The sequence below is a fragment of the Aotus nancymaae genome, unplaced genomic scaffold, assembly GCF_030222135.1.
Source record: "Aotus nancymaae isolate 86718 unplaced genomic scaffold, 86718_ANA_hifiasm-v0.15.2.pri h1tg000012l, whole genome shotgun sequence".
Taxonomy (NCBI): domain Eukaryota; kingdom Metazoa; phylum Chordata; class Mammalia; order Primates; family Aotidae; genus Aotus; species Aotus nancymaae.
Window position 1 is genome coordinate 13135667 of NW_026988423.1, and position 13844 is coordinate 13149510.

Below are 13844 nucleotides of genomic sequence, written 5' to 3' on the forward strand. Positions count from 1 at the left end.
TTAATTTTAGTGTAAGGTGTCAGGAACGGGTCCAGTTTCTACTTTCTGCACATGGCTAGCCAATTTTCCCAACACCATTTATTAAACAGGGAATCCTTTCCCCATTGTTTGTTTCTGTCAGGTTTGTCAAAGATCAAATGGTTGTAGATGTGTGGTGTTACCTCCAAGGCCTCTGTTCTGTTCCATTGCTCTATATCTCTGTTTTGGTACCAGTACCATGCTGTTTTGATTGCTGTAGCCTTGCAGTATAGTTTGAAGTCAGGTAGCGTGATGCCTCCATCTTTGTTCTTTTTGCTTAGAATTGACTTGGCTATGCAGGCTCTGTTTTGGTTCCATATGAAATTTAAGGTGGTTTTTCCAGTTCTGTGAGGAAGGTCATTGGTAGCTTGATGGGGATAGTGTTGAATCTATAAATTACTTTGGGCAGTGTGTCCATTTTCACGATATTGATTCTTCCTAACTGTGAGTATGGAATGTTTTTCCATCTGTTTGTGTCCTCTCTTATTTCCTTGAGCGGTGGTTTGTAGTTCTCCTTAAAGAGATCCTTTACATCCTTTGTTAGTTGTATTCCTAGGTATTTTATTCTCTTTGTAGCAATTGTGAATGGCAGTTCATTCTTGATTTGGCTCTTTTTTAGTCTGTTATTGGTGTATAGGAATGCTTGTGATTTTTGCACATTGATTTTGTATCCTGAGACTTTGCTGAAGTTGCTTATCAGTTTCAGGAGATTTTGGGCTGAGACTATAGGGTCTTCTAAACACACAATCATGTCGTCTGCAAATAGAGACAATTTGACTTCCTTCTTTCCTAATTGAATACCCTTTATTTCTTTTTCTTGCCTGATTGCTCTGGCTAGAACTTCCAAAACTATATTGAATAAGATTGCTGAAAGAAGGCATCCCTCTCTAGTGCCAGATTTCAAAGGGAATGCTTCTAGTTTTTGCCCATTCAGTATGATATTGGCTGTGGGTATTTTATAGATGTTACAATCCATAAATAGCCCTAAATCCTTCAGTAAGATAGCAGTAAGCAGTTAATACATCTAGGCTTGAGTTTTACTTTCTTCTTCCGTTCGGACAACTTCACCTGACCCCTAAATATTTCTAAAAACAGAAATATGAAGAGTTTTCTTATGAGAAGCATTTCACATACTGTTTATAGGACTGAGGTGTGCCAAGAAATGTACAGGCATTCCTCTTTCTACTCCCTGCTACAAACATTTCAGTCAGTAAGATATCACTTATATTGGCTGGAAGATCCACAAAGCACTGCTTATCTTTATTTATGAAATATTTTCTTTTATTAAAAAATAATACGGCCGGGCATGGTGGCTCACGCTTGTAATCCTAACACTTTCGGAGGCCGAGGCAGGTGGACTGCCTGAGCTCAGGAGCTCAAGACCAGCATCGGCAACATGGTGAAACCTCATCTCTACTAAAATACAAAAAATTAGCTGGGCATGGCAGTGTGTACCTGTAGTCCCAGCTACGGAAGAGGTTGAGGAAGGAGAACTGCTGGAACCTGGGAGGCAGAGGTTGCAGTGAGCCGAGATCGCACCACTGCACTCCAGCCTGGATGACAGAGCAAGACTCTATCTCTTAAAAAAAAAAAAAAATTATACCTACCTAGGGCTAGGCACATTGTGCAGTGGCTCACGCCTGTAATCCCAGTACTTTGGGAGGCTGAGGCGGATGGATCACTTGAGATCAGGAGTTTGAGACCAGCCTGGCCAACATGGTGAAACCCCATCTCTACTAAAAATGCAAAAAGTAGCCAGGTGTGGCGGTACACACTTGTAGTACAATCTACTTGGGAGGCTGAGGTAGGAGAATGCTTGAACTTGGGAGGGTGAGGTTGCAGTGGGCCAAGATTGTGCCACTGCACTCCAGTGTGGACCACAGAGTGAGACTCTCTCTCTCAAAAAAAAAAAAAAACCACTTAGTTACCCAGGAAGATAACATTTATAATCTGTATATATGGTCACCAGGTTTTCTGAGTGAAAAGCCAAGTACCTAATCTAAGAAGGGATTTCATATTTATGGAAAGTCTTTTGATAATATAAACACTAAAAAATAAATTAAGTTTAACTATGTGGTGTTGCCTTTGTAGAAAAAAAAGATTATTGGCCAGGCATGGTGGCTCACGCCTGTAAACCAAGCACTTTGGGAGGCTGAGGAGTGTGGATCACTTGAGGTCAGGAATTCAAGACAGGCCTGGGAAACATGGTGAAACCCCATCTCTACAAAAAAATACAAAAGTTAGCTGGGCACAGTGGTGTGCACCTGTAGTCCCAGCTGCTGGGGAGACTGAGATAGGAGGCTGAGGTGAGGGGATCCCTTGAGCCAAGGAGGCAGAGGTTGCAGTGAGCCGAAATAATGCCACTGCACTCCAGACTAGGCAACTGAGTGAGATGCTGTCTCAAAAAATAATAATAATTATTATTATTGGAGTGCTTTTCAAATATTTCAAACTGTAAGACTGCTATGAAGTTAGAGATATACTCTCATATTTTAAAAACACTTTCCTATGTGAGCTGATTCTTGCTTGCCTCTGTAAATCAATATATACTATTCTTCCCCTTGCCTACTGTGTTTCAGCCACGCAGGCCTCTCTGTGTTTTCTTATTAGGCCAAGCTGTTTCAATCCAAGGGCCTTAGATGTATCTTCTTCTTTTCCCCCAGTTACTATGTGGGTAGGTTCTTTTTATTCGGACCCTAGTTAAATAATACTATGTCTTCAGAGATACCTTTCTTGACTACTCATTCTATAATAGCCACCTAGACATTTTTGTTTTGTTACCGTTTTAATTCTCTGCATGTCCCTGGTTATTTTCCGCTATTTATTTATTGTCTATTCCTCCAAACCAGCACATAAATTCCAGGAAAGTAGAGACCTGATCTGACTTCTCCACTTGTAAATCCCCCTTGTGCCTAGTGCCTGGCACATAATAGGTATTTATTGAATAAATAAATGAAAGTAGACCATATTTACAGCCAGGCAAAGTATCTGAGTAATTTCCTTTTTTTCTGCTTAAAGAATTTAAATGACTCATTAAATTTGTATTTTTTTTAAGGCTACTCTGCAGATCTAAAAATTTGCATTTCTTACCAAAGATTCTAGAAATGCATTTTTTAGAATGGAGAAATTTTAATTTTAATTTAAAAATTTTGTACTTTGGTGAAGTTATTTATACATGTATATTTTAGGGTTCTGTTTTTAAATATATTTTTTCTCTGATTTATTATCTCACAGCAAAGAAATAGAAGGAACCAGTTACCATGAATCATTGTACAGTGCTCTGCAATCTCTAAGAGACAAAGAATTCTCTACATTTTATGAAAGTCTCAAATATGCCAGGTATTATAAACAGACAAAGTTATTGTATTTTAACATTTCATGTCATGGCTTCTTTTCTGAAAACATGAGAAATCATTTTAATATAAGGATTTGCATTTATGAAGGGATAAAGATTTGGTGGCTGTGACCAGATGTTTCCTTGTAATTCTCTACCCTGCCTCAAGACAAATTGTTTTTGGGATTCCAGATCCATTCCTTACCCTGAGTCTTCAAGAAAGTTTTGGTGATTCTCACTTCTTTGTTCTCTTCCTGTACAAGTATCCTGAGAATTGTATCTTGTCTCCTTTAGTAATTATATGGCATTTAGTGTTCTAATTTATAAAATTGTAACTAATGGTTAATACTTACAAGCTTGTTTTGAGGCACAAATGAGGTGAGGCATGAGGAAATAATTATAATGGGCTAAACAAGTATACCATTTTTAAAACAGTAGTGACTTAAAAAATAAATCCTATGTTTATCACAGAAATAAAATTTACTACCATTGAAGTGCCTATTATATGCTAGCCACTGTTAGACTCTTTTCATATGTATTCTCTAATCATGACAATAACTATGGATGTCCAGTAACATGCCTAAAGTTACACAGCTATCAGTGACAGAACTGCAATTTAGATCTAGGCTTGTGTGATTCCAAGGTTTACAGTTGATCCTTGAACCACTTGGAGGTTAGGAGTGCTGAGTATTTGAAGATGTGAGTATTACTTTGGCTTCTCAAAAGCTTAACTACTAATAGCTTACCGTTATCCGGAAGCCTTACCAATAACATAAGCAGTAAATAAACACATATTTTGTATAAATATAATGCCATATTGTTATAATAAAGTAAGCTAGAGAAAAGAAGATGTTATTGAGAAAATTACAAGGAAGAGAACATATATTTACTATTGATTAAGTGGAAGTGGGTCATGATAAAGGTCTTCATCCTTGCCATCTTCATGTTGAGTAGAATAAGGAAGAAGGGTTGGTCTTACTATCTCAGGGGTGGCAAAGATGGAAGAAACTCTGAGTATAAGTGGACCATGCAGTTAAATTCATGTTAAATGGTCAGTTGTATTTTGTTTCCACTGCTATTTCATATTCACTGTTGCTTGTGTTAGGATTATTAGATCAATAGCAAAGCCTCTAATGGGAACACTTTAACCACAAATTTGAACTTTTATTTCCCTGAACACCTTTTCTTTGTTTTTAGAGTATCTTTTCTTTTTTGCTACTAGAATAAAAGAAGTGGAAGAGTTGTGTAAGGGCAGCCTTGAGTCTGTGTATTCGCTCTACCCCACACTGAGCAGGTTGCAGGCCATTGGGGAGCTGGAGAGCATTGGGGAGCTTTTCTCTAGGTATGTACTTCCTATGATTTTTTTATCCTTAAGTGCAGCTTTTCTGTTACCAATAGTGACTATAAAAAGTAAATACCGGGCGCGGTGGCTCATGCCTACTATAATCCTAGCACTTTGGGAGGCTGAGGTGGGTGGATTACTTGCAGTCAGGAGTTCAAGACCAGCCTGGCCAATATGGTGAAACTCTATCTCTGCTAAAAATACGAAAATTAGCCAGACGTGGTGGTGGGCGCCAGTAATCTCAGCTACTTGGGAGGCTAAGGCAGGAGAATTTCTTGAACCCAGCAGGTGGAGGTTGCAATGAGCTGAGATCACGCCATGCACTCCAGCCTGGGTGACAGAGTAAGACTGTCTCAAAAAAACAAAAACAGGTTCAAGATGGCCGCTTAGGAGGAAGTCGGGATTGCAGCTCCGAGAGAAGGCGCAGAGGGTGAGTGGACGCCGCATTTCCAGAAGGACTTTTACTGCCCACAGACCAGGAGATACACAGGAGGAAAAGCCCCACGGGTCGCCAGCACCGCTGGTTTGAGCGGAGTGGCCGCTCAGCCTACGCCCTGGGGCGGGGGGCAGTGGCTTCTTATGCAGAGCGAGAGAGACAGAGTTCCCTCTGAGCCAGAAAGGGGAGCTGAAGCAGGGAGCCAAGCCAGGAGACCCCCGGGCAAGGGAGCGCCACGAATCTCAGAGCCGCTGCTTCGGCTGACGCAGCAGCACACAGGGCAGCAGATTTTAACTGCCCACAGACCAGGAGATTCACAGGTGGAGAAGCTCCACGGGTTCCCAGCGCTGCTGGTTGGACTGGAGCAGCCGCTCGGCCTGCACCAGGGGCGGGGAGCAGCGGCTCCTTGAACAAAGTGAACGAGACTGTGTCCCCTCTGGGCCAGCAAGGGGAGCTGTGGCAAGGAGGCAAGCCAAGAGATTACCGGACAAAGAGGGCCCCTCTGGAAACACGGCTGAACCCGGGACGGTCCAGCTCTGTGGGGGAGGGGCATCCTCCATCGGGAAACACCCTGCAGTTCCCGGGGCAATTTTCCGTAACCAAGACAACCCGCCACTACAGAGACTCCGTCACTACAGGGGCGGGCCAGCATAGCGGAAGCAGTTCTAACTACACCCACAGGACTGCAGGGAAGCTCACACGGAAGCTGGGCGGAGCCCACAGCAGCTCAGCGAAGCCTCTGCAGGCTGAGTGTGACTAGACTGCCACCTTGTGGGCAGGGAAAACGGTAGCAACACAGCCGAAAAGCATAAAGTGCTAACCCCCTGGGCCAGAACACCTGGGGAGAAGAAAAGGGGCTTTATGAGTTCAGCTGCTGCAGACTTAAAATTACCAAAATCAGAAAGACAGCAACTACAAAGTCAATAGGTGGATAAATCCACAAAGATGGGAAGAAACCAGTGCAAAAAGGATGAAAACACCCAAAACCAGAACACCTCTCCCCCTACAAGGCAGCATAACTCCTCACCAGCACGGGAACAAGACTGGACGGAGAATGAGTGTGATGAAATGACAGAATCAGCTTTCAGAAAATGGATAATAAGAAACTTCTGTGAGCTAAAAGAACATGTTCTAACCCAATGCAAATAACTAAGAACTTTGAAAAAAGACTTGATGAAATGCTAACGAGAATGGACAACTTAGAGAGGAATATGAGTGAATTGATGGAGCTGAAAAACACAACACGAGAACTTCACGAAGCATGTACAAGTTTCAACAGCAGAATTGACCAAGCAGAAGAAAGGATATCAGAAGTCGAAGATCAACTCAATGAAATAAAACGAGAAGGGAAGATTAGAGAAAACAAGGTAAAAAGGAATGAACAGAGTCAACAAGAAATATGGGACTACATGAAAAGACCTAATCTACATTTGATAGGTGTACCTGAATGTGACGAAGAGAATACATCCAAGCTGGAAAATACTCTTCAGGATATTATCCAGGAAAACTTCCCCAACCTAGCAAGGCAGGCCAATATTCAAGTCCAGGAAATACAGAGAACACCACAAAGATATTCCTCTAGAAGAGCAACCCCAAGGCACATAATCATCAGATTCACCAGGGTTGAAATGAAGGAGAAAATACTAAGGGCAGCCAGAGAGAAAGGTCGGGTTACCCACAAAGGGAAACCCATCAGACTCACAGCAGATCTCTCAGCAGAAACCCTACAGGCCAGAAGAGAGTGGGGGCCAATATTCAACATCCTTAAAGAAAAGAACTTTCAACCCAGAATTTCATATCCAGCCAAACTAAGCTTCATAAGTGAAGGAAAAATAAAATCCTTTGTGAACAAGCAAGTACTCACAGATTTCATCACCACCAGACCAGCTTTACAAGAGCTCCTGAAGGAGACACTACACATAGAAAAAAACAACCAGCACCAGCCACTCCAAAAACGCATGAAATGGTAAAGAGCAGCAACACAGTGAAGAATCTGCATCAACCAATGGGAAAAACAGCCAGCTAGCATCAAAATGACAGGACCAAACTCACACATAACAATATTAACCCTAAATGTAAATGGACTAAATGCCCCAATCAAAAGACACAGACTGGCAAATTGGATAAAAAGCCAAAACCCATCAGTGTGCTGTATCCAGGAAACCCACCTCACATGCAAGGATACACAAAGGCTCAAATTAAAAGGATGGAGGAAGATTTACCAAGCAAATGGAGAGCAAAGAAAAGCAGGAGTTGCAATTCTCATCTCTGATAAAATAGACTTTAAAGCAACAAAGATCAAAAGAGACAAAGAAGGACATTACATAATGGTAAAAGGATCAATACAACAAGAAGAGCTAACGATCCTAAATATATATGCACCTAATACAGGAGCACCCAGATACATAAGGCAAGTTCTTAAAGACTTACAAAGAGACATAGACTCCCACACATTAATAGTGGGAGACTTCAACACACCATTGTCAATATTAGACAGATCAACGAGACAGAAAATTAATAAGGATATCCAGGACTTGAACTCAGACCTGGACCAAGCAAACCTAATAGACATTTACAGAACTCTCCAGCCCAAATCCACAGAATATACATTCTTCTCAGCACCACATCACACCTACTCTAAAATTGACCACATAATTGGAAGTAAATCACTCCTCAGCAAATGCAAAAGAACGGAGACCATAACAAACAGTCTCTCAGACCACAGTGCAATCAAGTTAGAACTCAGAATTCAGAAGCCAACCCAGAACCGCACAGCCTCATGGAAATTGAACAACTTTCTCCTGAATGTTGACTGGATAAACACTGAAATGAAGGCAGAAATAAAGATGTTCTTCGAAACCAACGAGAACGAAGACACCACATACCAGAATCTCTGGGACACATTTAAAGCAGTCTCTAGAGGAAAATATATAGCAATAAGTGCCCACATGAGAAGAAAGGAGAGAACTAAAATTGACACCCTATCATCAAAATTGAAAGAGCTAGAGGAGCAAGATCAAAAAAATTCAAAACCTAGCAGAAGACGAGAAATAACTAAGATCAAAGCAGAAATGAAGGAGATAGAGACATGAAAAACCCTACAAAAAATCAATAAATCCAGGAGCTGGTTTTTTGAAAAGATCAACAAAATAGACAGACCACTAGCCAAACTAATAAAAAAGAAAAGAGAGAATAACCAAATAGATGCAATAAAAAATGATAAAGGGGATATCACCACAGATGCCACAGAAATTCAAACCATCATCAGAGATTATTACAAACAACTCTATGCACATAAATTAGAAAACCTGGAAGAAATGGATAAATTCCTGGACAGTAGCCTCCTCCCATGCCTAAACTAGGAAGAAGTCGAAACCCTGAATAGACCAATAACAAGGTCTGAAGTCGAGGCAGCAATTAAGAGCCTACCACCCAAAAAAAGCCCAGGCCCAGATGGTTTCACAGCCGAATTCTACCAGACATACAAAGAGGAACTGGTACCATTCCTACTGAAACTATTCCAAATAATCCAAAAAGACGGAATGCTTCCCAAATCATTTTATGAGACCAACATCACCCTGATACCAAAACCCAGCAGAGACTCAACAAGAAAAGAAAACGACAGGCCAATATCCATGATGAACATAGATGCAAAAATCTTGAATAAAATACTGGCAAGCCGACTACAACAGCACATCAAAAAGCTTATCCACCATGATCAAGTAGGATTCATCCCGGGGATGCAAGGCAGGTTCAATATACGCAAGTCTATAAATGTAATTCACCACATAAACAGAACTAAAAACAAAAACCACATGATTATCTCAATTGATGAAGAGAAGGCCTTCGACAAAATTCAACAGCCCTTTATGCTAAAAACTCTCAATAAACTAGGTATCGACGGAACGTATCTCAAAATAATAAAAGCTATTTATGACAAACCGACAGCCAATATCATACTGAATGGGCAAAAACTGGAAGCATTCCCTTTGAAATCTGGCACTAGACAAGGATGCCCTCTCTCACCACTCCTATTCAATATAGTACTGGAAGTTCTAGCCAGAGCAATCAGGCAAGAAAAAGAAATAAAGGGTATTCGATTAGGAAAGGAGGAAGTCAAATTGTCTCTATTTGCAGACGACATGATTGTATATCTAGAAGACCCTATCATCTCAGCCCAAAATCTCCTGAAACTGATAAGCAACTTCAGCAAAGTCTCAGGATACAAAATCAATGTGCAAAAATCACAAGCATTCCTATACACCAATAACAGACTTAAAGAGAGCCAAATCAAGAACGAACTGCCATTCACAATTGCTACAAAGAGAATAAAATACCTAGGAATACAACTAACAAGGAACGTAAAGGACCTCTTCAAGGAGAACTACAAATCACTGCTCAATGAAATAAGAGAGGACACAAACAGATGGAGAAACATTCCATGTTCATGGTTAGGAAGAATTAATATCGTGAAAATGGCCATACTGCCCAAAGTAATTTACAGATTCAACGCTATCCCCATCAAGCTACCAATGACCTTCCTCACAGAACTGGAAAAAACCACCTTAAACTTCATATGGAACCAAAAGAGAGCCCGCATAGCCAAGTCAATTCTAAGCAAAAAGAACAAAGCGGGAGGCATCACACTACCGGACATCAAACTCTACTACAAGGCTACAGTAATCAAAACAGCATGGTACTGGTACCAAAACAGAGATATAGACCAATGGAACAGAACAGAGGCGTCGGAGGTGACACAACATATCTACAACCACCTGATCTTTGACAAACCTGAAAAAAACAATCAATGGGGAAAGGATTCCCTGTTCAATAAGTGGTGTTGGGAAAACTGGCTAGCCATATGCAGAAAGCAGAAACTCGACCCCTTCCTGACACCTTACACTAAAATTGACTCCAGATGGATTAAAGACTTAAACATAAGACGTAACACCATAAAAACACTAGAAGGAAACCTAGGCAAAACCATTCAGGACATAGGCGTAGGCAAGGACTTTATGACCAAAACACCAAAAGCATTGGCAACAAAAGCCAAAATAGACAAATGGGACCTAATCAAACTCCACAGCTTTTGCACGGCAAAAGAAACAGTCAATAGAGTGAATCGGCAACCAACAGAATGGGAAAAAATTTTTGCAGCCTACCTGTCTGACGAAGGGCTGACATCCAGAATTTACAATGAATTAAAAAACATTTACAAGAAAAAAACAAACAAGCCCATTCAAAAATGGGCGAAGGATATGAACAGATGCTTTACAAAAGAAGACATACATGAGGCCAACAAACATATGAAAAAATGCTCATCATCACTGGTCATTAGAGAAATGCAAATCAAAACTACATTGAGATACCATCTCACGCCAGTTAGAATGGCGATCATTAAAAAATCTGGAGAAAACAGATGCTGGAGAGGATGTGGAGAAATAGGAACACTTTTACACTGTTGGTGGGAGTGTAAATTAGTTCAACCACTGTGGAAAACAGTGTGGTGATTCCTCAAGGACCTAGAAATAGAAATTCCATTTGACCCAGCAATCCCATTACTGGGCATATATCCAAAGGATTATAAATAGTTCTACTATAAGGACACATGCACACGAATGTTCATTGCAGCACAGTTTACAATAGCAAAGACCTGGAACCAGCCCAAATGCCCATCGATGATAGACTGGACAGGAAAAATGTGGCACATATACACCATGGAATATTATGCAACCATTAAAAACGAGGAGTTCACATCCTTCGTAGGGACATGGATGAACCTGGAAAACATCATTCTCAGCAAACTGACACAAGAACACAAAATCAAACACCACATGTTCTCACTCATAGGCGGGTGTTGAACAAGGAGAACACATGGACACAGGGAGGGGAGCACTATACACGGGGGTCTGTTTGGGGGAGGGGGGATAGTGGGGGGGGTGGGGAGTTGGGGAGGGATAGCATGGGGAGAAATGCCAGATATAGGTGAAGGGGAGGGAGGCAGCAAATCATACTGCCACGTGTGCACTTATGCAACAACCTTGCATGTTATTCACATGTACCCCAAAACCTAAAATGCAATTAAAAAAAAAAAAAAAAAATATTTTGAGACCAGATGTGTTTCTTTCCTTTTATCAAGATATAAGTTCATTAGCCCTAGTGAATTGTGCTTTTACTAAACATTTTCCAAAATAGTCATCGTAAAAATTCAAGTTTTAAAAATTCACCTTTAATGTGCTTTTCTCTTTATAACTTTTTCCCTGGTCTACGCAGATAAAATTGCTTCCCCATGTTTTTGCACAGCATGTTAAACTCCATTTGGTTTTAGCACTCCATCGCGTTACTGTCATTTTATCTCTGCCTTGCTAAACTAGAAGCTCCCTTAATAGTGGGAACCATTGTCTTGTTTATTGTTGGATCCCCAGTGTTTTTGTTTTGTTTTGTTTATTTTTTTTTTATGTTTTTTTGAGATGGAGTCTCACTCTTTTGCCAAGGTGGGAGTGTCGTGGTGTAATCTCGGCTCACTGCAACCTCCACCTCCCAAATTAAAGCAATTCTCCTCCCTCAGCCTCCCGAGTAGCTGGGATTATAGGTGCCTGCCACAATGCCTGGCTAATTTTTGTACTTTTAAAAAATTTTTTTGAATCAGAGTCTGGCTCTGACATCAGGCTGGAGTGGAGTGGCACAGTCTTGGCTCACTGCAACCCCCGCCTCCGGTTGAAGTGATTCTTCCGCCTCAGCCTTCCGAGTAGTTGGGACTACAGGCGAGCACCACCACACCCAGCTAATTTTTGTATTTTTTAGTAGAGACAGGGTTTCACCATGTTGGCCAGGATGGTCTCAATCTCCTGACCTCATGATCTGCCCACCTCGGCCTCCCAAAGTGCTGGGATTACAAGCATGAGCCACCACGCCCTGCCATTTTTGTACTTTTAATAGAGATGGGGTTTCACCATGTTGGTCAGGCTGGCCTCGAACTCCTGACCTCAGGTGATCCACCTGCCTCAGCCTCCCAAAGTGCTGGGATTGCAGGCGTGAGCCACCATGCCTGGCCCCCAGTGTTTTCTTTTCTGGTGACTGATACTATATTTAGTAAATATTCAGTGGATAGTGAATGTCAGTTAATTTGTAAAAGCTGTTCAGAGGGAATTGCTTCCTATAACGGTGAGAGGGAAATGATCCAGGGATTTTGTAAGATGAATAGTATAGTTATTTAGGATGCTATAGATCTAAATTCCGACTTTGTCATTCTGACAAAGTAAAATACATTTTGGGTCCTCAGTTTCCTCATTTCTAAAGTCAGGAATTTATATTTGATTGTCTCTAAAGCCCCTTTTAGTCCTGCCATTTTGAGTCACCATTATTATTATAAGAGGGAAGAAAGAGGATATAAATAATTAAGGTCACCCTACCTTTTTGCAAAAATAAAATTTGGAATATGTTTTAGAACTAGAAAAAAGAAGGCCATTTTAGAGTCAGAAGAAAATAATAATAGTTTTTTCAAAATTACATAGCAGAAGACAAAGATGTTAATGTGGCTTTTCTTAGGGAGAAAATAAAGGAACAAAACTTTTCTGCTTTCATTGATAAGTACACTGGCAGTTATTACTTCCAAAAATCAAGAAACTTTTCCTCTGAATGAAAGATTTCTCCTGCTAAAAACAGAAAAACAGGATATAATTCTTTAAGAAACAGTGAATAGAATGGTAGTTACCAGAGGCAGGGAAGGGTGTTGGGGAAGGAGAGGATGAAGAGGGGCTGGTTAATGAGTACAAAAACGTAGTTAAATAGAAGGAATAAGATTCAGTGTTATATAGCACAACAGGGCAACTGTAGTTAACAGTAATTTACCAAAGAAGATTTGGAATGTTCCCAACACAAAGAAATGATAAATGTTTGAGATCGTGGATATCCCAGTTACCCAAATTTGATCATAACACATTGTATGCTTGTATCAAAATATCACATGTACCTCATAAATATGTACAACTATTATATATCCATAAAAATTAAAAATAAATTTAAAAAGAAGAAACGCCTAAAGAATAATACTGGCTCTTTCTTTGGTAGAGAAATAGGAAGAAGAGAAGCAGAGGGAAAGTTTGATAAACTGGTGAACAAATGCTTATGCTCTCAGAGTAGACTTCATTCATTTACTTCAACCAAAACATCCTATCATAACAATGCAAAAGCAGAGATGAGTTTTCAACTTGTTCTGTTAGTCCAGACATTAAAGAGATTTGCAGAAATGCAAAATAGTGCAATTCTAACAAATTCTAACAAAACTAAGTTTTGTTTTGCTTTGGGAAGTATACAGTTGAAATTCTTTATCTGCAGGTTTCCATCCATGGATTCAACCAACCACAGATCAAAATATTTTTTTTAAAAATTTAAAGAATACAGTATAACACTTATTTACATAGCATTTACATTATAGTAGGTATTATATGTAATTAGAGGTTTGTGTATAACCAATGCACATTCTCCTATCATACGTAATCTAGAGATTACACATTATAGGAAAATACCCTGCCATTTTAAATAAGGGACTTTGAACATCAGACTTACCAAGGTGTCTTGGAACCAATTTTCTGCAGATACAGATAAACTACTATAATTATTTTTCCTGAAAATTATTTATGATATATAGATTTATTATTTTTGAATAAATGAATACATTTTAGATGTTTTTCAGTCCTACTTTCTAATATGAT

At 40.1% G+C, this 13844-nt stretch overlaps 2 protein-coding genes across 6 annotated transcripts in view; one reads left to right on the forward strand and one right to left on the reverse strand.

The window, feature by feature from the left end:
• Window positions 1-13844, forward strand: part of ATM (ATM serine/threonine kinase) — a 149994-nt gene that overhangs the window by 97953 nt on the left and 38197 nt on the right. For all 5 annotated transcript variants that reach the window (XM_064375392.1, XM_064375391.1, XM_064375393.1 and 2 more), the window contains 2 exons: window positions 3253-3357; window positions 4575-4694. In XM_064375392.1, the coding sequence (XP_064231462.1) occupies window positions 3253-3357; window positions 4575-4694 (225 nt within the window). The remainder of the gene's footprint in view (window positions 1-3252; window positions 3358-4574; window positions 4695-13844) is intronic.
• CUNH11orf65 (chromosome unknown C11orf65 homolog) overlaps window positions 1-13844 on the reverse strand; it is a 155347-nt gene that overhangs the window by 25858 nt on the left and 115645 nt on the right. The gene's annotated exons all lie outside the window — the stretch shown is intronic.